General features: G+C 41.8%; 1 protein-coding gene across 1 annotated transcript in view; it reads left to right on the forward strand.

Annotated features, from left to right (window-relative positions):
• The window catches only part of FMN2 (formin 2), a 328,287-nt gene that overhangs the window by 137,029 nt on the left and 167,726 nt on the right, over positions 1-23,532 (forward strand). Inside the window, exons 7-8 of the mRNA XM_029226181.1 lie at positions 2,378-3,798; positions 5,337-5,481. Of these exons, the coding sequence (XP_029082014.1) occupies positions 2,378-3,798; positions 5,337-5,481 (1,566 nt within the window). The remainder of the gene's footprint in view (positions 1-2,377; positions 3,799-5,336; positions 5,482-23,532) is intronic.

Genomic DNA, 23,532 nt, shown 5'->3' on the forward strand with positions numbered 1-23,532 from the left:
TTATATATTATTTTTTGTTTTTCCCTTTCTGCTTTCAATAATTTTTTAAAAATTTATTTATTTTTGGCTGCGTTGGGTCTTCATTGCTGCACGTGGGCTTCCTCTAGTTGCAGTGAGCTGGGGCTACTCTCCGTTGTGGTGCGCGGGCTTCCCATTGTGCTGGCTTCTTTTGTTGCAGAGCACAGGCTCTAGGCATGTGGGCTCAGTAGTTGTGGCTCGTGGGCTCTAGAGCGCAAGCTCAGTAGTTGTGGCACATGGGCTTAGTTGCTCCGCGGCATGTGGGATCTTCTCGGACCAGGGCTCGAACCCGTGTCCCTTGCATTGGCAAGCGGATTCTTAACCACTGTGCCACCAGGGAAGCCCAATAATTTTTCTTTGTCTTTAATTTTTGCCAATTTGATTACTATGTGTCTCGGCATGTTTCTTCTTGGGTTTACACTGTATGGGACTCGCTTCACCTCCTGGACTTGGGTGGCTATTTCCTTACCCATGTTAGGGAAGTTTACGACTGTAATCTCTTCAAATATTTTCTCGGGTCCTTTCTCTCTCTCTTCTCCTTCTGGGACCCCTGTAATGCGAATGTTTTTGTGTTTAATGTTGTCCCAGAGTTCTGTTAGGCTGTCTTCATTTCTTTTCATTCTTTTTCTCTATTCTGTTCCGCAGCAGTGAATTCCACCATTCTGTCTTCCAGGTTACTTATCTGTTCTTCTACCTCAGTTATTCTGCTATTGATTCCTTCTAGTGTAGTTTTCCTTTCAGTTAATGTATTGTTTTTCTCTGTTTGTTTGTTCTTTAATTCTTCTAGGTCTTTGTTAAACATTTCTTGCATCTTTTCGATCTTTGCCTCCATTCTTTTTCCTACATCCTGGAGCATCTTCACTATCATTATTTTGAATTCTTTTTCTGGAAGGTTTCCTATCTGCACTTCATTTAGTTGTATTTCGGGGGTTTTATCTTGTTCCTTCATCTGGTACATAGTCCTCTGCCTTTTCATCTTGTCTACCTTTCTGTGAATGTGGTTTTTGTTCCACAGGCTGCAGGATTGTAGTTCTTCTTGCTTCTGCTGTCTGTTCTCTCGTGGATGAGGCTCTCTAAGAGGCTTGTGCAGGTTTCCTGATGGGAGGGAGTGGTGGTGGGTTGAGATGGGTGTTGCTGTGGTGGGCAGAGCTCAGTAAAACTTTAATCCACTTGTATGCTGATGGGTGGGGCTGGGTTCCCTCCCTGTTGGTTGTTTGGCCTGAGGCAACCCAACATTGGAACCCACCTGGGCTCTTTCTTGGGGCTAATGGCAGACTGGGAGGGCTCATGCCAAGGAGTACTTCCCAGAACTTCTGCTGCCAGTGTCCCCATCCCCACATTAAGCCACAGCCACCACCCGTCTCCACAGGAGATCCTCCAACACCAGCAGGTAGGTCTGGTTCAGTCTTCTCTGGGGTCACTGCTCCTTCCCCTGGGTTCTGAAGCACACAGTACTTCGTGTGTGCCCTCCAAGAGTGGAGTCTCTGTTTCCCCCAGTTCTGTCAAAGTCCTGCAATCAAATCCCAGAAGCCTTCAAAGTCTGATTCTCTAGGAATTCCTCCTCCCGTTGCCGGACCCCCAGCTTGGGAAGCCTGATGTGGGGCTCAGAATCTTCATTCCAGTGGGTGGACTTCTGTGGTATAAGTGTTCTCCAGTCTGTGAGTCACCCACCCAGTAGTTATGGGATTTGATTTTTTTGTGATTGCAACCCTCCTACGATCTCATTGCGGCTTCTCCTTTGTCTTTGCATGTGGGGTATCTTTTTTGGTGAGTTCCAGTGTCTTCTTGTCAATGATTTTCCAGCAGCTAGTTGTGATTCTGGTGTTCTCACAAGAGGGAATGAAAGCATGTCCTTCTTCTCCGCCATCTTGGTTCAGGCTCCCAAGCTCACAATCCCTGCTCACATATTGTAGCTTTCTCTGGGACACTTCTCCACCTCTTAGAGATTACCTTTTAAAGGTTGTGATTAACTGTAAAACTCAGGATTTAAAATGTCTTTAGGGAACGTCCTAGTAGCAGATGTTACTGGGCAGGAAGAGAGTAGCCTATGGTGGCATTATGTGGGTCTGTCACTCAGTCTCTTCTTCCCTCTTCTCAGTGGTCTGTCGGTCTTCCATGATTTCATTCGAAGATTAGACAGAGGCCTTCGGACTTCATGGTCACGCGTGTAAACTAATTTGAAATCCGAGGATAGAAAAGCAGGGATCAGTGGAAGTAGTAATAGTGTCTTTCCATGGAGGGAGTGTTTAGAAGTATTATAACAAACAAATACATTTTGCTTAATTTTGTAAGACCAGTTTTTGGTATTTTGAGTATTCCTTATTTTATATTTAACTGTGATGTCTCTGTTGCCCCTCAGGAAGTTTGTGACATGAAATCTGAGGGTCAGGCCACTGTCATTCAGCAGCTGGAGCAGACCATTGAGGATCTGAGGACCAAAATAGCTGAGCTAGAGAAGCAGTACCCGGCCGCAGACCTGGAGGCGGCCACCTCTGGAGACACGTGTCTGCGAGCTCTCAGTTTGGGAGAAAAGGAAGTAGGGCATCAAAGGATTTTACAGGCAAAGTCCATCCAGACGTCCCCGACAGAGGAGGGTGGGACACTGACACATCCTCTCATGGGTGCCCTGCCTGAGGCCACGAGTGGAGACTCAGCCGGGCTGTCCTCACCTCCCGGACCTCAGAACAAGTTCTGCGCAGAGATTTCTTTGGTTGTGTCTCCAAGGCGAATATCAGTTCAGCTCGATGCACATCCATCCCTCCAGGCTCCACCACCCACGTCACCGCCCTGGTCTGACGGTCAAGGACAGGCGAGCTCACAGCCTTCCCATCCTTATTTTCACACGGAGTTTGAAACCAGCAACGAGCACTCTGCTTTCCCCTCCTCTGAAAACAGCCATGACATCCCTACTGCACTGCCTCTGTCTCCCAAGTTCTCCCACCAGATGCCTGGTCTGGGCACCGTGGCTCCTCCACGGACCCCACCCCATGTCGTGCCTGAGCCTGCACATCCCAGCCCACCGTGCCCCTCACCTCCTCCTCCGCCTGGTCCAGAGATGCTGCCACCCCCTCCCCTACCTTTGCCTGGTGAGGGAATTCCTTCCGCCCCCCCTCTTCCCACAGTGGGAATTCCTCCTGCCCCCCCTCTTCCCGGGGTGGGAATTCCTCCGGCCCCCCCTCTTCCTGGTGTGGGAATTCCTCCGGCCCCCCCTCTTCCCGGTGTGGGAATTCCTCCCGCCCCCCCTCTTCCCGGTGTGGGAATTCCTCCAGCCCCCCCTCTTCCTGGGGTGGGAATTCCTCCAGCACCCCCTCTTCCCAGTGAAGGAATTCCTCCCGCCCCCCCTCTTCCCAGAGTGGGAATTCCTCCCGCCCCCCCTCTTCTCTGTGAAGGAATTCCTCCCGCCCCCCCTCTTCCCAGCGTGGGAATTCCTCCCGTGCCCCCTCTTCCCAGTGAAGGAATTCCTCCTGCCCCCCGTCCTCCTTTGCCAGGTGTGAGGGTTCCGCCTCCTCTAGCCCCTCCCCCTCCTCCCCCTCCTGGAACAGGTTTCCCCCCACCGCCCCCACCCCCTCTGCTTCCTGGATCCGGCCTTGCTCTCCCACCACAAGCTGGGAGTAGCACTTCACCAACACTGCAGGCGTGTGGATTTCTTCCTCCACCGTTGCCAGCTGGCTTGTTTGGGTTTGGGTTGAACCAGGACAAAGGCAGCAGGAAGCAGCCAATAGAACCTTGTCGGCCGATGAAGCCTCTGTATTGGACGAGAATTCAACTGCACAGTAAAAGGTAACGTGAACAGGGGCTCATCTTTTCTTAATATTGTCAATACGAGGGAAGCATTTTCCTTTAAAACTCTGGAGAAAAATGAGTAAAAATAAAATAAATAAAAGTAAAACTTGCCTGTAGACGATTACATCAATATTTAGTGAAGCAATTTTAGACTTTTTTCCAGAAGTATCAAAGGGATAAAACAAATGATATGAATCAATATACACATTTCTGTCTATATAGTTTTTGATTGACTTTTATAGATAGAGGGATATATTTTTCTTAGCATACATGCTTTGTTTCCTCATTGCAGAACCTCACTCTGATAAATAGCTCATAAAAGTAAATCAAATCCATAGACAGACTGACTCTTGAGGATGTTTTCTTCATCCTTTTGAAGGCATGGTCTTGTTTTACTATTCAGAAATGTGCTACACAAAAATACACACATCCACACCCCATGTGTGAAATGACTTAGTTCTGAGCATTTCATGGCACTTCTGTAGATGATATGCAACACTGTGAGGTCATAAAATCACAAACTTATATGATTTTTATAAAATATATGATATTTGTAAAAGAATGCCTCCCAGCAGGTATGCTGCTGGTGTATTACTTATCCATGGATGGTCCATAACCTGGTTCCCCGACCCCTGGGACGGTACTGGGACATGGCTGTGGAATGCGCCAGTGGGAGAAAAAACATGCCCTTTAAATTTCACTGGACTTCCTTGTCCCAAGTTCTCGTGACTCTTTGAATTTGTGTGTGTGTGTGTGTTTGTGTGTGTGTGTGTGTGTGTGTATGTGATGTGGCACAGATTTAGAATAGGGTATTTACCAGGCTCATTTTCATTTCTTACATTAATTTTCTCTTCACTGAATCATAGTGGGAGAGGAATCTATCTATTTTGACTACTTCTGACTTTGCAGCTCATTCTCTGAGTAATTTGCTGGGTCACTTCTATGTGCCGAGACATCATTTCCAAATGTGCCCCAAACTCATTTTATCCATATGCAGTATATGAAGTTCTTTTCGTCTTGCTTTTTTTGAATGGATCTCCCCTTTTTAGGTGGCACTACATGACTCCACAGTCACTGAAGAGTCAGGTGACATGCAGTGATGGGCAGCGGTGGGGAGACGAAGGTGCCTCTGGGCATGAAGTGATTTATTTTCAACCCACAAATAACCCAAGCTGATGGGTCAGGTTGGGTTTGTGAGATATCAGACATTTCCTGCCTTGAGAGCCGTACAGAGAGGGGCTCTCCTTTTATGTTTTTATATGGCGACTTGATGACTGAGAATTCCTGGAAATGATTCTTTCCAGGCAAATGTCTCATTCTGTATTGATGCTGTTTCTCATCACGTTGATTAAGCAAATGGTGATTGTACAGAAAAGAGCATCTTCCCCCCGATCTCCCTCCGTCCTCTGCTGCCTGCCGTCCTATCCCTGCTCCTCTGATGCCTCTGTCCTCTCTGTCCCCATGTGTCCCTGCTCACTGTAATATCCTGCAGTTTGGTTTGATGGCTCTCTCATGGGTCTTTTGCTTAACTTTAGAGACTCCAGTGCTTCACTTATTTGGGAAAAAATTGAAGAGCCATCCATAGATTGTCATGAATTTGAGGAATTATTTTCTAAAACTACTGTAAAGGAAAGGAAGAAACCCATTTCTGACACCATCACAAAGACCAAGGCTAAACAAGTGAGTACTCATGTGTTTTCTGAAGTTGGACAGTGTTTTGGGCATAAGTGTGAACTTTCATTAGAGAAAAACATTCACATTGTTTTCTGGGCTGTGTACCCTCCACAGTCTGTAAGCAGGTAGCAGAGATTAGCATTTTAGAACATGAAGTTAAGTAAGACTTTCCCAGATAGAACAACAAATAATGATCTCCACCAAGTGATCATGCTCTGACTACTTTATTTGTAGCTTCATGATACATATTTCCAAAATTTCACCAATTGTTTGTTTCCAGAATTAGTTGTCTAGAAACAAACTGTCACTTGATTGAAATCCATATTAGTGCTAGTATGGATGGAAAGAAAGGTAAGAGTGAGCAAATGAAAGCAAGCAAGAAATCCAGTCCTTAGTAACCAGTCATGTGTTTGGTATTTTGTTGCTATTGTAATACCTGAGTGGATGCCCTGCAGAACTCAGCTAAACAGTCACCTTGCACTTGACACAGGGAAGAGACTCTTGTATCCAGTTCCAACATCTCCATTCTGTGTCAGCACTTTTGATCTATCCTGTGACACCTGAGTCCCAAAGATAAGGAAAAGTGCATTTGGAGGAAAACATTTTCATGCATTGTTTTTCCACTGATCCAGCCAGTGACCTTGATTGTGAAATGATTTTGTAAATTTCTCAAGGCAGCCATTCAGGAAAGTGTAGTAAAGTCTTAGAACAATGAACCCAGAAGGAAGGTAATGCTGTTGGTGCCCATCCTTCACCCTGAAGCAGGGGATGGTGGGCAGCTCCGTCTTTTTGGGTGAAACAAATAGAGAGAAATGAGGCCTGAAGCTGGCACAGCTTCCCCAGGCGAGAGGCAACTAAGGGGTGATGTGATTCTGTGAACTTTTGCTACTGACCTGGAAGTTGTAGCTAGAAGTCTGACCCAGAGATATTTCCATCCATATTTATTTCGAAGCAGACAGCTGCCCCCAGATGGGTGCTGCGGAATCCAGCCAGGAGGGGTGGGTTTGAACGGAACCTCTAGCTGAGCTGGGGGCAGCCTCACCACAGGCAACTCTATTATAATCTGACGATGATGCAAACCCAAATGTGATGCAGTTGCATTTTTCAGAACCACTTATGATGACACAGCTGGTTGCTGGTGACTTTAGATCAGAAAAGGCACTGAATAAATATTTAACAAATAAGGCAGCTGGCTAGAGGAGGAGGGCTTTATACATATCAGTGGCTATACCCAGTAGTGATTAAAAGCCAGAAAATAACTCATCTCAAAATAAGCAATATCGCTAAGGTGGCTTTGTCAATGGAATAAAGGTAAATGGAAAACCACGTTTTTCTGGCAGAGGTAAATGTTCTAAACGGCATGTTTGCATATAGTACATGTAGGCTGAGTCATTACACCTCTTCCCATGGACCGTATCAGAAACGGAAAAGCTGTCTGGGTGGGGAATACGGGCAGGGAGCGCAGAGGCCGGGTAGAGCTAGGCAGCGGGGTTGTCACGTGATGAAGGGCAGGGGTGATGCGGACGTCACTAGTCTAGGGATGAAATTCTCCAGAATGCCAAGCACGCCCTCCATATCTCCTGTCACCACTTTTTTTCTGTTAAATGAACAGAGATGAGGAAGCTGCCGCATGTTACCTGCAAGTATACGATTTCATGATTTTTTTGACGTAGTATTCAGTTTTTAAGCCTACTGAAATAAGATTTCTGTACAAATCATGAAGCCTTCAGATTCAGGTAGCTGGCATGAGATGGCCCCCTTCCACACAACCATCATGTGCAGCGTCATGTCTGCACAGTGGCCTCACCCTGTCGTGAGCCCATCAGTAAACTGTGGGTACGAGCCTTTGCCAGTGCTGTCATTTGCACCCGTTGGTGGTGACACAGCTATTGACCTGCAGCTTAAAGAGGGTTTGTGGACGAGTCTCCATCCTGACTCCTGATGAGCTTGTCAGCATATCCTCGGCCAGGGTCTTGTACTCAGTTCTGCTATTCAGGTTTGTTTTGGGAGAGATAAAGTAATTTTTCCAGTATGTTGGTAAGAGAAAAATCTGCTACAAAGTGTTAGATGGCTGAAGAAAGCCAGTTTTATTTAACTCTGTTGTATTTGGAAGAAAAAATTACCCATTCCAACTACTTGAGACATGTAAAATTTCGTTTAAGGAAAACGTATTTTCCATATGCATGCAAGCACACTGAGCCCTGAGCAAAACGGACTTGGGGCACCAACTTTTGCGCAATCCAAGATCTCTACAAATTATAATCAGCCTTTCGTATTCAGGGTTCCACCATATCCGAGGTTCCACATCCATGGACAAAACCACCCTCAGCTCATGTAGTGCTGCAGTATTTACTACTGAAAAGACTCTGTGTGTCAGCGGACCTGCACAGTCCAAACCACTGACCTGTGGTTGCCCTTGTATAGGTGGACCCTGATTTCCAGCGAGACTGATAGCCGTTGATGCTGTGGTTGCCCTTGTTATATGTAGACACTGATTTCGAGTGAGACTGGTTGCCGTTGATGCTATAGCCTGTGTTTATGGAGGTTTTTCTAGCCACTCTTCTCACACACGGTGGAAGCCAAGAGCTCTGGTTTCCCCAAATACTTTAAAAGAGCTAGATAATATTTCTGTGATCTGTCCTCCTCTTGAAAGTAAGTCTGCAGCTGGATGCACTGGCCTTTAGTAGCTCTCTCGGGAGATATGTCTTCTGTGTGACCACAGAGGTCCCACACCTGGACAGCTTGCTCTGTGGCATAAAGAGAAGGGGCTGCTCTCTGGACTCTGGAGTGGCTGCAGTGAGGCATGTCTGGTGTCTCTCAGCCCTTTGTCCTCCAGGGAACCCAACACAGAGCTTTCCTTATTTTTTCATGGAACCTGTATTTAAGTTGTGTGCCTACGTCTTAGCACACCGGTCTTCATTGTGAGGTTATGAAAGCATAAGGAGATTCGCTGAGAAGGTATAGTTTTATCAGACTATGATTTCATGTACTTCTCCTTTAGCAAATGAGCGTGATGCTTATAGGTCAGAATTAAATATCGAGCTGCTCACTCGGTGAAACAACAACCCTGTCGCCCACGGAATCAAGAGGAAGATGAGGTCCCTCTTTGAAACATGACACACACACACGCACTTGCCAATTTTTAAGGAACGTCCCAGAGCGAGTGCGTGGTGACCCATGTCCTGCGTCTCACAGGCGAGTTCAGTGCCTGTTAATGTTGAGAGTGACCCTAAGTCACCTCAGGATCTTCATGTCCAAGGAAAGATTAAATTAACCCAAGCTTATGAGCAGGGAAGTGGGAGAATTTACACTGGAGTGATCTTGACAGTAGGAATTCCCTGACAAAGAGGTTTCTAGTTAATCCAGTGTCAGATGAGGTCCGAGCAGAGATACTTTGGGAAACAGCAGTAGCAGCAGCAGCTTCAGCAGTAGTACTAGTACCAGCGGGGATCATGGCAGCAGCCCCGGCCGCCGCGGAGCCTGCAGGTGCGTGGTCCTTGTCTGCACAGCCCCAAGCTGGCTCATCCCACCCCCTAATCCTGTGAGGGAGACCCCGTATCCCTGGTGCACAGCACACAAAGCTGAGATGCAGGCATGATCTCACGCTCCCAGCGCAGTGAGGGGCAGAGCTCGGGTGCAGACCCAGCCTTCTGGCTGCAGAGCCTGTGTTGCTCATCATTAGCCATAGGTGTGGATGTGAAATATTATAGATGAGGGCAAGTGTGGGATGGGATTTATAAGAAGACTAGAATAGATCCTTTTTGAAAAGAATCTGAATTTGTACTGATTTTCATATGTGTTCCGTATTTAAATGACTAGTTACGTTTATAAAATTGTGTGTGGAGATACTTTTAAAGCCTTTTCTGTATTCTAACAGATTTTGATAAGTACATAAACTATGATACCACCAAATATGACATTTGCCCAATTAAATAAAACTTATCAGAGTGATGTGAGCCTTAGACACATAAGCTTTTGTAAGCAGTAAAAATGAGGGCCTTTTGCTTGTGTGGCAAATAAATAGTAGGTGGAGGTACAGCCACTGTGGTTAAACCCACCAAATGTTGAGTGGAGATAGTTTTGATTCCACCAAAAGGGACGTCTCTGTAAAATATGCCTTAAGTCAAAAATGTCTAATAATCCTTAAAAGGTGTGTAAAGGAACATGCTTCCCACAATATAAATTTGCACACAGAACTTAACAAGAGTGAATGAAAAGAATCTGTTTTTTTTGTTTGTTTTTTGGTACGCGGGCCTCTCACCGCTGTGGCTTCTCCCGTTGCGGAGCACAGGCTCCGGACGCGCAGGCTCAGCGGCCATGGCTCACAGGCCCAGCCGCTCCGCGGCACGTGGGATCCTCCCGGACCGGGGCACGAACCCGTGTCCCCTGCATTGGCAGGCGGACTCTCAACCACTGTGCCACCAGGGAAGCCCCAAAGAATCTGTTTTGCTTTTTAAATACATAATTGCCATTTATATAACCATTTAATGCAACAAATGAATTTCTTCCTGGGTTTCTTCTGTTCTATTTATCAGATTAAAATGCTCTGCCCAAAGAATGGGGGAGAAAAGGAATTCATGATAGTTAAATATTTGTTTGGCTTCAGCTTCTGGAAATATGATTAGAAAAATAGATAGTTAAATCTGCTACTTATTATTAGGGGAGTTAATAAAAGACATTTGGCATTTTGTTCGATCTTGCCACTGTGCTTTCTGACCTAACTTCTAAAAAGCCTTTTTTGTATTTTGTAAAACTTCATAATAACAATGGGAAAAGAAGCATTCTTTACTTAAATGTTCCTGTGTGGGAGTGTGTAATGTAACGCCTCCAAATATTCTTACGTGAAATAGTAATTGCCATTAAAACGATTTTTCCTACTATGTCGGGGCGCTGGGAAAACGTGTGAGCTGTACTTCAAGTACTATCGTAAGATTGGTTGGTCAGAAAATAAAACAAGGGTATGTATTTAACCTGTGAATCTCTGCTTGACTTGTACTAAGTGCAAATATTTATCTTTAGATTAAAAAATATGTTTTATCATAATCAGTTGATATTTCAGTGTTTACAGGCTGATGGCCTGAATGATCATCTGAGAGGTATAAGTCTAGTTGTCTGTATTGGTGTTAAGTTTTCCTGTCGTAGCTGGCAAGGGTGTGTTTTGATTGGATGGTTCTATTTGTCTCGTAGACCTAAAATAATGTCTGAAATACCAAATATCTTATAATAAGACAATTTAGATCTGTTTTGCGGAATACATCATAAACATTTGGTACTTTGTAATTTTTAACAGGATGTTTGTTTTTATTAATAATAGAATACATTTCTATTGCAAGCCTTAAAAGTGTATTTATGTAGAAAACCACATCAATTTACAAGGCTATAGTTAGAAGAACATACGTTTTGTGGATCCTAGGTTTGTTTTAGATGTTGAATGATTCATTACTTTTTGTGGAGATGCTTTTTCTCTAATTATTTGTAGAGCATACCCAGTCAATTCAAAGAATGTAACAATAATAACTTCTTTTTAAAAAGTTTTCTTTTGGTCAAAATATTATTTTTATACTTGTAAGTAAATGGCTACAAAACAAATAATCAAAAAGCCTAATGACATAATAAAAAGGAAATATAATTAGGCTAATGATCCTTGACCTTGCTGGATGTATTGGGAAAATTATATCTGATTAATTGTACTTTGGAATTGCAAAAATTTAATCATGATGCTGAAGTTTAATTCTTTTGGACTTCATATTTGCATACTATGATGATATTAAGATTTTGTTGGACTAGGTATATTTGAAAAGGGTATTAATTTTTAATGGCTGGGGTGTTTTATTTATTATGATCCATAGACATTGAAAAAAGGGTTGCTTGGAAAATATACTTGAGATTCATTACCTTTTATGATTATCTATGGAAACTAAAACTCATCCTTGCAAAAGTGAGGAAAGATTTTTGGTCAGATGAAGGGAGAGTGTTTTCTCAGTATTGCTAGTGTGGAGAACCCGGAAAACTGGAGGGAAGGGGGGCACAAATTACGTTCACTGTTGCATCCCTTTCTTGATCTGATGGGAACAGGGTTTCTCCATTTCAGCCGGGAGTGCAGCAAAGAAAAGCAGCAGCCATGCCAGGGAGAGCCAGCACTAACCACTCCGGTCACATTGGGTGCTGCTCATGGTCAGGACTGAAATGGAGCGAGTAAGCTGGACTTAGGGTGAGGCTGTTGGAGGAGATGAGGCTTGAAGTGGGCCTTGAAGAATGTATTTCATTCAGACATGTACAGAGGAATAAGGGATGGATTTTGAAAGTAGCACCACAAGCAGAGATTTCCCTGCATCTTGTTTAAAACCCTAGAAGATCAGCCAGTAGAGCAGCAGGCTTCTGTGTACGGGGAGCTCCTGTCTGATGGTTTCAGGGATGCGGACGTGGGCTGTTGACGGATATTTCCCTTCACTGAATGTGTGTCCTTCTCATCTTTCAGCAAAAGTCTTTAGGTTTTTCTCATTAGACATAAGAGTGAGAATTGAATTTAGGTAAATTAGACCTGAAGTTAATTTTGATGTCTTGGTGCTACATAGTGGAATGTACATTTCTATACCATGGACAGCGGCAGGATTCTGGACTATCCGAGAGCAAAGGAGAATTTTATTTCTCGTTTGACTTACACAGTTACCATTATGATAGCTCCCGCCTTTGCCCGTGGGAGGTGATGCTGCTGACAGTAGACTGGTTGTTCCCACTGTACCTCCTGTGACCTAAGCTGAAAAATGTTCCCAGTTATTTGGGGGCACAAATTTAAGACTTAGAAGAAAAATTAATGTTCTTATTTATATCTCTGTTTTTTTAATTTAAACCTTTTATTTATTTATTTATTTATTTAGTTATTTATGGCTGTGTTGGGTCTTCATTGCTGCGTGCAGGCTTTCTCTAGTTGCGGTGAGCGGGGGGATACACTTAGTTGTGTTGCGCGGGCTTCTCGCTGTGGTGGCTTCTCTTGTTGCACAGCACGGGCTCTAGGCGCATGGGCTTTAGTGGTCTTGGCACGTGGGGTCAGTAGTTGTTGCTCACAGGCTCTAGAGCGCAGGCTCAGTAGTTGTGGCGCACGGGCTTAGTTGTTCTACGGCTTAGTTGTTCTATGGCATGTGGGATCTTCCCAGACCAGGGCTCGAACCCTGTTCCCTGCATTGGCAGGCAGATTCTTAACCACTGAGCCACCAGGGAAGTCCCAAACCTTTTTTATTTAAACCAAAATACAAGTAAATGTATGTTTCTTTTTCAAAACGATGTTCATAATGGAAGATTTCTAACATTTCTGCTTATTTTTTGGTTTTGTTAATAAGTGAATTTTTAAAATTACTAAACTTGAAACTCCATCTGAAATATCACGTTAAAAATTTCTTTGGAGATGGGCCTTCTAGACTGACAGACCAGCAGCTTGACAGGTCCTCTTCCCAGCAAAACAACAGTTTAACTGGTGAGAATTATAACAAAAATACTCATTTAAAGTCTCTGGAAATTGTCCTCAGGGCACAGAGGAAATGGAGAAACACCCACTCAAGAAGACCTCCTGAAACTTGGTTAGGACAGTGAGACCCACAGTGCCTGAGCCCCGAGATGCTCTGTTCTAGCCTCTGGTGTGTGCAGCCTGGACAGGCTCTGTCTGTGGCTGTGGCCCTTCCTTGGGAGGGTAGGAAACTGGCATCTCTACTCTCCTCAGTCCCCTGTTCCAGAAGCTCTGTTCCAGGCAACCACGGAGAACTAGGGAAATAGCTGAGAAGGGCCGTCCACGGATCACAGTCAGCCCTGGATGTCAGGAAGGCCGTGCACATTGCCCCCACTCAGGAGCCATCAGGACAGGGCACGGGCACTGGGACAGTGTCCCTAAACCTCATCAGACTCATCAGAACTGAGTGGAATCTTCATTGCACAAGTGTCTTAAACACACCTTTGTGCAAATATTGACCTGGGGACAACTCCTAATCCAGGCTTAAAAATAAAGTCCGTCATGTCTGGCAACCTGAAGGCTGTGTGCATGCCCAAGACTGCAACTTTTCAGGAGCAATTAGAGAAGATCCAAGTTATTAGTTCCTGGCTCAATGTGGGAAAAAAATTCTGTAAATTCCCTCTAAGGCAGCAGGCCCCAACCTTTTTGGCACCATGGACCAGTTTCGTGGAAGACAGTTTTTCCATGGACCGGGGTGGGGGTATGGTTTGGGGATGACTCAAGAACATTACATTTATTGTGCACTTTATTTCTATTATTATTACATTGTAATGTATAATAGAATAATTATACAACTCACCATTGTGCAGAATCAGTGGGAGCCCTGAGCTTGTTTTCCTGCAACTAGATGGTCCCATCTGAGAGGGATGGGAGACAGTGATACCCAAGGTGTGTTCCTTATGTCCACTGTACTCCATAAACTCGTTTTGGTTGCTGTCACTGCAGAAAACCATGCTTCACAAAGATAGAATGTTGGAAACGGAAGCAGGCTTTTCAGTGCTTTTGTGGCAATCTCAGGGTATTCCACCTTGACTTTAATCCAGAACGTATGGAGATTTGAAGTTGTCTCAAACATACTTTTGAGGGCACCGTCATTTGCGATCTTGAGCAGTTGATCCTCTTCTAGCACAGACAAAGTCGATTTCACCTGGCTTATTCACAGATGGGTCATGGATCCATTCCTTCCCAGTTCGGGGGTCTTTGTGGTTGGGAAGTGATGCTCAAACTCTTTTGAAAGCTGAGATAGGTGATCATGCACCAGCCGGGAGAAAGAAGGCCCTGACTCAGTCTCTTTCAAAATCTCTGCTAATGTTTGAAACATGTCAAAAATCCCAGTGTTCACTCGTCACCCCCATAATTCCAGTTTGGCTTTGAATGCAGCCACTTTATCTGCCGACTTGAATACAGTTGTCTTTCTCCCCTGAAATGACAGATTGGGTTCGTTGAGCTGGTTGAATATGTCACACAAGTAAGCAAGTTTTGCCACCCATTCTGTGTCACTGAAATGTGCTGCCAGTGGTGACTGTTTTTCTGTAAGAAATCTCTGGAGCAGCTCTCGTAACTCAAAAACTCTGTTCAGTGATCTACCTTTGGAAAGCCAGCTCACTTCTGTGTATAAGAGAAGACGTGTGTGCTCTGCGTCCATCTCCTCACAAAGCTTCATGAACAGACGTGAGTTAAGGGCATGTACTTTAACGTGGTTGATAATTTTAATCACATCCTGCAAAACATTGTTAACAGGTGACATTTTTCAGCTAGCCAGCATTTCTCTATGGATGACACAGTGCATAGACTCACATTCAGAAGCAACCTCTTTGACCAGAGTAGTGAAACCAGAAAGCCGTCCAGTCATGGCAGCCACTCCATCCATGCATATACCAACACAAAATGACCAATTCAGTTTCCCTGATATGTAATCATTCAAAGACTGGGAATAGTTCTGCAGCTCTGGTGTTGGTTGGCAACAAAAGTGCACATATAATATATCCTCAGGCACATCCACCTGAAAAGCATGTTGCACAAAAACAAACATTGTTGCCTTGTTGTCAACATCTGTAGACTCGTCAACCTGGATGGCGTACCATGGAGACTCACTAATCCTCTCTAACAATTGTGCCTTAATATCCTCTGCTCATTCATCAATTCATCTACTTATGGTGCTAGCCGAAAGAGGAACATGTGCCACAATTTGAGCTGAAGCCTCTCCTAAAAGTTCATGCAAATGTCCTTAGCAGCAGGCAGGATCAACTCTTCTCCAGTAGTAAAGGGCTTCTTAGCTTTAGCAATGCGGTTAGCTACTAAGAATGATGCTGTCAGCGCAGATACATTTGATGAAGTGGTGACCTTCAATAATCGCTTCTGTTCACGTTTTTTTTTCTTTTGAAAAAATCCGAAGGCTTGTCTTTTAATGCAGTGTGCTTGGTCTCCATGTGGCGAAGCCATTTTGAAGGTTTCATGGCTTCGTTGGATAGCCAGTCACCACATATTATACAAAGTGGGCTTGGAGAATGTGAATCACCTGTTGCAATGAACCCATAGTTTAAGTATGACTCTTGATATTTTCTTTTAAATGAAACTTTCTTTTCATTGGCAGTCTTAGAGTCTTCTGTTGTCTCATCATTGGGTCTTTCCCCCCTTTCAAAGAAGCTCTCCAGTGATGTTTATTTTTTACTCATTTCGGCTAGGGTTAGCTTGTGGGCTTATGAAAACTATGACTGAACAAGTGCCCAGTGCAGGAAACAGGCACGGCCGGAAGTGGTAAATAAAATAATGGGCGGGACACACGCAGACTAAAATAAGTGTCGGATTCTGACTTCAAGCCTTCCACCAGATGCAGCTGTACAATTGAAGTACATCAACTCACTTGCCACTATGAAGCCTGTCACCAGATGCAGCTTAATTGTTACTTGCCACTCATTGATAGGGTTTTGATATGAATCTGCAAGCAATTGATTTATTATGGTCTCTGTGCAGTCAAACCTCTCTGCTAATGATAATCTGTATTTGCAGCCGCTCCCCAGTGCTAGCATCACCGCCTCAGCTCCACCTCAGATCATCCATCAGGCATTAGATTCTCATAAGGAGCACACAACCTAGATGCCTTGCATGCACAGTTCACAGTAGGGTTCGCACTCCTGTGAAAATCTAATGCCACTGCTGATCTGACAGGAGGCAGAGCTCAGGTGGTAATGCAAGCGATGGGGAGTGGCTGTGAATACAGATGAAGCCTCGCTTGCTCTCCCGCCGCTCACCTCCTGCTGTGTGGCCCATTTCCTGGCGGGCCACGGACCGGTACGGGGATCCCTGCTCTAAGGCGTGCCCTGTTATCTCACCCACGGAGTGGTTAAGGGTAAAGCTTTAAGTGGTTAAAGGAGCAGAAGCACACTCTTTAGCTTTCACTTTAGATAAAAACGTGGGGCAGCGTGTGTGCAGGAAGGTCAGGTAGCACACTGCAGCAGGAACAGACTTCCCTGAGCGGGTTTGACCACGTCACTGAGCAAATGAACAAGCAAACACAAACACAATAAGCTCTGGGGCCTAGAAGGGAAAGTCCGTACCCAGAGCTGCTGTTATGTTATCTGAAATGTCCAGTTTTCAACAACAGTAGATGAGACACACAAGGAAGCAAAAAAACGTGACCCATATACAGGGAAGCAAATGAACAGGCAACAAAAACTTTGTTCAAAGAGGCCCATGTGTTGTACTTAACAGAAATAGACTTCAAAGCACCATTCTAAATGTCTCCAAAGAACTGAAGAAAACAGTTTCTAAGAAATAAAGGAAGGTATGATGATAATGTCTCATCAAATTGAGAATATCAGTAAAAATAAATTATTTAAAAAATCTAGAGCTGAAAAGTACAATAACCAAAATGAAACAAGAAAAGCACTAAGTGGTTGAACAATTGGTTTGTGGCGGGTGGCGGAAAAAAACTATCAGCAAACTTGAAGATAAATCAATAGAGACTATGTAGTCTGAAAAACAGGAAGTTGAAACCTCAGAAAAATGTGGGATACCATTGAGTGACCAATGTACATGAAATGTGAGTATCAGAAGGAGAGGAGAGAGAAAAAGGTGCAGAAAATTATTAGAAGTTGTAATGGGTGAAAAGTTCCCAAATTTGATGAAAACACTAATATACGCATCTAAGTTTCGTGAACTTCAAGTAGGCAAATACAAAGAGATCTTAGTTATACCTTAGTCAAAATATGGAAGTCCAAAGGTAAAGGAAAAAGTCTTGAAACCAGTGAGAGAGAAACAACTCATCACATACAAGGAAACTGCAGCAATGTTAGCAGCAGACTTACCAGAACTAGCGGAGACCAGAAGGCAGTGGGATGACGTATTCAAATGTTGAAATGAAAGCGACCAACCAAGATCTTACATCTAGCAAAACAAGGTTCATAAATGAAGGTGAAATAAAGGCATTCTCAGATAAACAAAAACTGCGAGAATTTCTTGCTACCAGACCTGCCTTCTAATACTAAAAGGGTGTTCTTCAGTCTGAAGGTAAATTACATCAGACATGCGTGCACACGCACACACACACACCCCACTGCTGGTAAACATAATTTTCATCTACACAAAATACTGTGTATTTTGTGTATTTCTTCTCCTTGATTCTTCTGACTGACTTAAAAACAACTGCATAAAACAATTTGTAGGTTGTTGAGCCTGTGACACCCAGAAATGAAATATATTTGAGAACAAAGGAAACTAGTAGAAACAAAAGTTGTGTTACAGTCAGGAAGTGACACCATGTGGCGTGCGAATCTACAGAAAACAGTGAAAAGAACAATAAAGTGTAAATAAGAAGGTGAATATAACAAGTTATATGAATATATCTCTCTCCTTCCCTCTCTCAACTTCTTTAAAAGACATATAATTACATAAATTGATGATAAGAATTTGTACCATATATAAATCACAGACAGCATGTGTAACAGTAATAACATAAACAGGTGGTGAGTGAATGGATGTATAGAGGAGTGAAGTTTCTATGTTTCTGGAATCAAGTCAGTATAAATATGAAGTAGATTCTGGTAAATTAAGATAAATATTGTAAGACTTAGAGCAACCACTAAGAAGACTCAAATACTATATAAAATGAAATCACTAAAGGAATTAAATATCCACTTAATCCATGTATCCATCCATTACAAAAGAAGGCAATAAAGGAAGAACAGAGGAACAAAAAAGACATGAGATATACAGAAAACAAAATGAAAAATAGCAGATATAAATTCAACCATATGGATAATAACTTTAACTGTGAATGTATTAAATAATCCACTCAAAAGGCAGACATTATCAGATTGGATAAAAAGAAATCTAAGCATATATTGTATTATAAGAGACATACTTCAGATTCAAAGATACAAATAGGTTGGAAGTAAAAAGAACAACTTTAAACGACCATAAAAGAGCTGGAGTTGCTGTACTGATATCACACAACATAGACTTAAAAGAAATGTTAGCAGAGGTAAAGTGGGACATTCCATAATAACAAAAGTGTCAATCTACCAGGAAGATTTCTAAACATGTAGGCATCTAACAACAGTGTCCCAAAATACATGAAGTAAAAACTGACAGAATTTAAGGGAGAAATGAATACTATGTATGTATGTAAGTGGGCTATGTACAATAGCCCACTTTCAATAATGGATAGAAAGTTAAGCAGAAGATAAACAAGGAAATAGAAGACTTGGACAACAGTATAAACAAACTAGATCTAAGAGACATGGAACATTCCACTCAGCATCTGTAGAATCAGCAGAACACACATACTGCTCAAGCATTTGTAGAATGTTCTCCAGGATGGACCATATGTTAGGACACACAAAAAAACAAGCCTTAATAAATTTGAGGAGATCAAAGCCTTAATAAATATAAAACTATTGAAAAACAAAGTGTGGTTTCTGATCACAAGGGAATTAAATTAGAAATCAGTAAAAAATTTGGGGACTTTTCAGATCTGTAAATATTAAACCCTTGAATATCAAATGATTCAAAAAAGAAATCACAAGAAAAATTAGAAAATACTTTGAAATGAATATAGGTGAAATCACAATAAATTAAATTTTATATTGTATATAAATATATACATATTTTATATATAACAATATATTAAATATATTTAGTACTATGCAAGTAGATCAGTGCTCAGAGAAATTTATAGTGGTAAATATCTTATTAAAAAAGAAAAAAATATCTGAAATCAATCTTACCTTCCACCTTAAAAAACTAAAAAAGAAGAGCAAAGTAAGCCCTAAGCAAGTAGAAAGAAGGAAAGCATAAACACTAGAGTGGAAATAAATGAAATAAATAATAGAAAAATAATAGAGAAAGTAAATGTAACTGAAAGTTGAATCTCTGAGAAGATAAAAAAAATTGACAAACCTTTAGCTAGACCATGAAAAATAGGAAGATTCAAATTACTAAAATCAGGAATAAAAGAAAAGACACCACTACTGACCTTATACAAATAAAAAAGGATAATGGTGTACTATGAACAATCATATGACAACACATTAGTTAACTTAGATGAAATGGACAAATTCTTAGAAAAACTGACTCAGGAAGAAATAGAAAATCTGAATAGAAAGTAGAGACCTAATCAGTAAAAGACAAACAAAACAACACCAAGAAAACTACCCACAAAGAAAAACCCAGTCCCATATGTCTTCACTGGTGAATTATATCAGACATTCGAAGAAGAATTACCACTGGTCATTCACAATCTCAAAAACTGAAACAGGAGGGAACACATCCCATCTCATTCTGTGAGACCACTTTGCTATCAAAACCAGGCAAACTCATCATAAGAAAAAAAAGGGTACAGGCCAATATCCTATACAAATATAGACAGAAATTCTCGCCAAATGCCACCAAACTGAATCCAGCAAAACGTATAAAGGATTATACACCATGGCCAATGGGATTTATGCTAGGAATGCAAGGTTTCATCTATGAAAATCAATTACTGTAATACACAAAACAAAGGATCAAAGCCCTGTGAACATCTCAATAGATGCAGAAAGAGCATTTGACAAAATCCTACAGCCTTTCATGATCGAAACATGAAGGAAGCTGGGCATAGAAGGGAACTTCCTCAACCTGATAGAGAGCGTCTGTGAAAAACCCACAGCTCACATGGAAGACTGAATGTTTTCCCTGAGATCTGGAAGGGGACAAGGATATACATTCTCACCAATTCTGTTTAACAATGTGCTAGAAGTTCTCATCAGGGCAGTTGGGCAAGAAAAGGAAATATGTAAATGGCATCTAGATTGGGATGTCTCTCTTTGTAGGTGACATGATCTTGTATATAAAAAACCTAAGGAATCCACTGAAAAACTATTAGAAATAATAAAAGAATTCAATGAGGTTGAACAAGATATAGAGTCAGTGTACAAAAATCAATTCTATTTCTAGAGACTAGCAATTAACACTGTGAAAAATGTAATTAGGAAGACAATTTCCTTTATAATAGCATCAAAAAATAAAATACTTGAGTATAAATTTAACAAAAGAAGTCTAAGACTTATACACTGAAAACTAGAAGACCCTGAAGAAAGTTAAGGTGTATCCAGATAAACAGGATGACACACTGTATTTATAGATGGAAGACACCACCAAATTGTTCCACAGATTCAACACGGTGTCTAGACAACATCCCAACTGCCTTTCCCCCTCAGAAATTGACAAGCCAATCTTGAAAATTCATATGAAAATGCAAGGGGTTCAGAATATTCAAGACAATATAGAAGAATAAAGTTGGAGGAGTTATCCTTCCTGATTACACAGTGATTACAGAGATACAGTAATTATGACAGTGTGGCACAGGCATATGGATAGACGTATTGGTCAATGGAATAGAATTAAGAGCCCAGAAATAAATAGTGTTGTTTATGGTTTATTGATTTTTGACAATGGTACCAAGACATTTCAAGGGCAAAGGATAAGTCCTTTCAACAAGTGGTGCTGAGACAACTGGACATCCACATGCAAAAAAATGAATTTGTACCTCTTAACTCCTACTGTGAACAAAAGTTAACTCAAAATGGATCATAAACTTAAACATAAGAGCTAAAACTATAAAACTCAGAAGAAAACATAGGAGTAAATCTTCATGACCATGGGTTGGGCAGTGGTTTCTTGGATAGACTCCAAAAGCACATATGGCAAGAGAAAAAAATAGACCAGTTGGACAACATCAAGTTGAACAATATTTGTGCTGCAAACAATACTATCAAGAAAATAAAAAAGATGACCCCCAAAATAGGAGAAAGTATTTGCAAATCGTATCTGATCAGGGGTTAATATGCTGAATATGTGTTGAACTCTTACAGCTCAATGAAATGACGACAACACAGCCTGACTGAAAGATGGGCAAAGATGTGAATAGAAATGAAACTCAGAACCACCATGTGACACACTTCACATGTACTAGGACGGCTGGAATTCAAAGGAAAGACAGTAACCAGTGTGCAGAGGGTGTGGGGAAGCTGCAGCTCTGGATTTCAGTGCGAATTATGAGTCTTAATTTCCTATTCATGTAATTACCAGTAAAAATCTTATTTTATGAGAAAGTAAATATTTTTCAGGTAGCTCCAGTTACCCATAGAATAATCATGCCAGACTGTAATTTTCTGTGTAAATAATAATTTTTTCAAGCTTAAAAATCTTTTAAGGTAACCTCCCCAAAAGTGTATCGTCAAAAGTATAAGCTTGTTTTTGACTTACAGAACAAAACGGTTTTATAGGCAAGAGTCCATTCACCTCTGAAGGAGAAATTGATGTCTTTTTTCTTTTTATGAAAATGCTAAAGCTATGGACTGATTTTTCTCTTTAGGAACATGGTCCCTGGGAACGTAATGAAAACCCCTTTAGGAGGCCCACTGGCTTTTCCGCGGACATTCCGGGACAGTGTTTGTGAGGGTTACGTCCGCTATTGGTTTAACTTTGATTATAAACTGGTTTACCACCTGTACCAGTGGAAGCTTCAGAGGATTTTTCTTCCCTCAAGTCCTTATGTATGAAAGAGGATTGAAAGCAAAATCTAAGGCCCTCTGTGTTTTTAACTTGTGTGCTGAACAGACACGTGAAGCAGAGGAGATTTGCGTTATTAAGCCTAAACCTCGGTTCATAAACTAAAATGGCCATCCTGGCACCTTCAGCTCTAACCCCCTTCACTCCCCGCCCCCGCCATGTGCAGGAATGTGATGCGTGAGGTCCCATGTGCTCTTGCCCCTGTGATCTCTTACCCTTTACACACATGAAGAGAGTGAATTCAGACCAAAAACTGTTAGTTAATGATGCCTCCATAGAATAAGCAGGACTTAATTTGCTGCCAATTATGGTACCATTGTAAACCATTGTTTACATATGTTTACTTAAGTTTGGTGGTTGTATTCAATTGTTTTCTATGAGGTTGTGTCAGGATTAGAAGTGAATGAAATGCCTATCCTTTCATAATTAACACATTTTAACTAAGGTAGGAAAAGTGACTTCAAAATAGCAAGTTTTACAAAATATTTTGGGAAACAAATATAAGCCTTACCACCCAGAAGTTATGGGGAAACATACTGAGAGTGATGTCAGTGAACTTGAAGGAGGGCAAAAGGAAGACTGAGCTTGGGCCGCAGTCACCCACGGCCTTGCAGAGGTCAGGCACATTTTCTTATCGCTTTTTCCTGTATAATCATAACAATCATTGTGTTTTGAGGAATGTAGGCAAAGTTTTTCTTTAGTTGATCTGCATGGCTGTCTTTATGGATAGTTTTGTGTTTTGTGTACTTCTCCACATGAATTCATTCTAATGTCATTAAAATTTTCCATAGAACATAAGCAGGTGATTCTTTATAACTTCTTAGCTCTAAGTATAGTACAAAGTATCTCTTTTTAGTACTTTTCTACCTAATGTTGGTGGCTTTACTTGCGGCCCCTTTTACTAAGGTTTTCTGTAGTTTAATCAATTAGTGTTATAACTAAAGTTTTTCATATTAGGATGTAATGTCTCCTGCTTTGTTCTAGAAATGAGCATGTTCTTGAAGCAGAACTAGAAGCTGGAGTTTGAGGTGAGACACTTGTTGAAGCCCAGATGGGCACAGGGCTTGATAGAAACTGAGCAAGTCTCCAGCCTCTAAGTGGCGAGAGAAGAAAAAGTAACATTTTGTTGCTGTTTTGAAAGTTAGGTTTCAGTGTTACCCTGGCAACCCCAGACACACTAGGCTTCTTCTGTTAAGTATAAACTTTCGTATTACAGTAATACCAGCTTGCTTTTGAATACTGCCGCATAGGAAGCAGGTAGATGGAGAGGACTCACGTTCCAGAAACAAAACAGAAACTCATTAGACTGGCTTTTTGGATTCCAGATTAAGTCTTCCCCAAAATACAAAGCAGCCAAATATAAGACCAAACCAAATTTCCCCTTTTAAAAAGACAAGAAATATTTCCCCTTTTTTCTACCGAGTATGGCTAAAGCTTGTTTTAATTTCAAAGTCTGATCATTATAAAATGCACATGAAGAAAATAATCAAATGGCAACATGGTTT

The sequence above is a fragment of the Monodon monoceros genome, unplaced genomic scaffold (genome assembly GCF_005190385.1).
Source record: "Monodon monoceros isolate NGI ecotype Baffin Bay Population unplaced genomic scaffold, NGI_Narwhal_1 Contig2617_ctg1, whole genome shotgun sequence".
Taxonomy (NCBI): Eukaryota; Metazoa; Chordata; class Mammalia; order Artiodactyla; family Monodontidae; genus Monodon; species Monodon monoceros.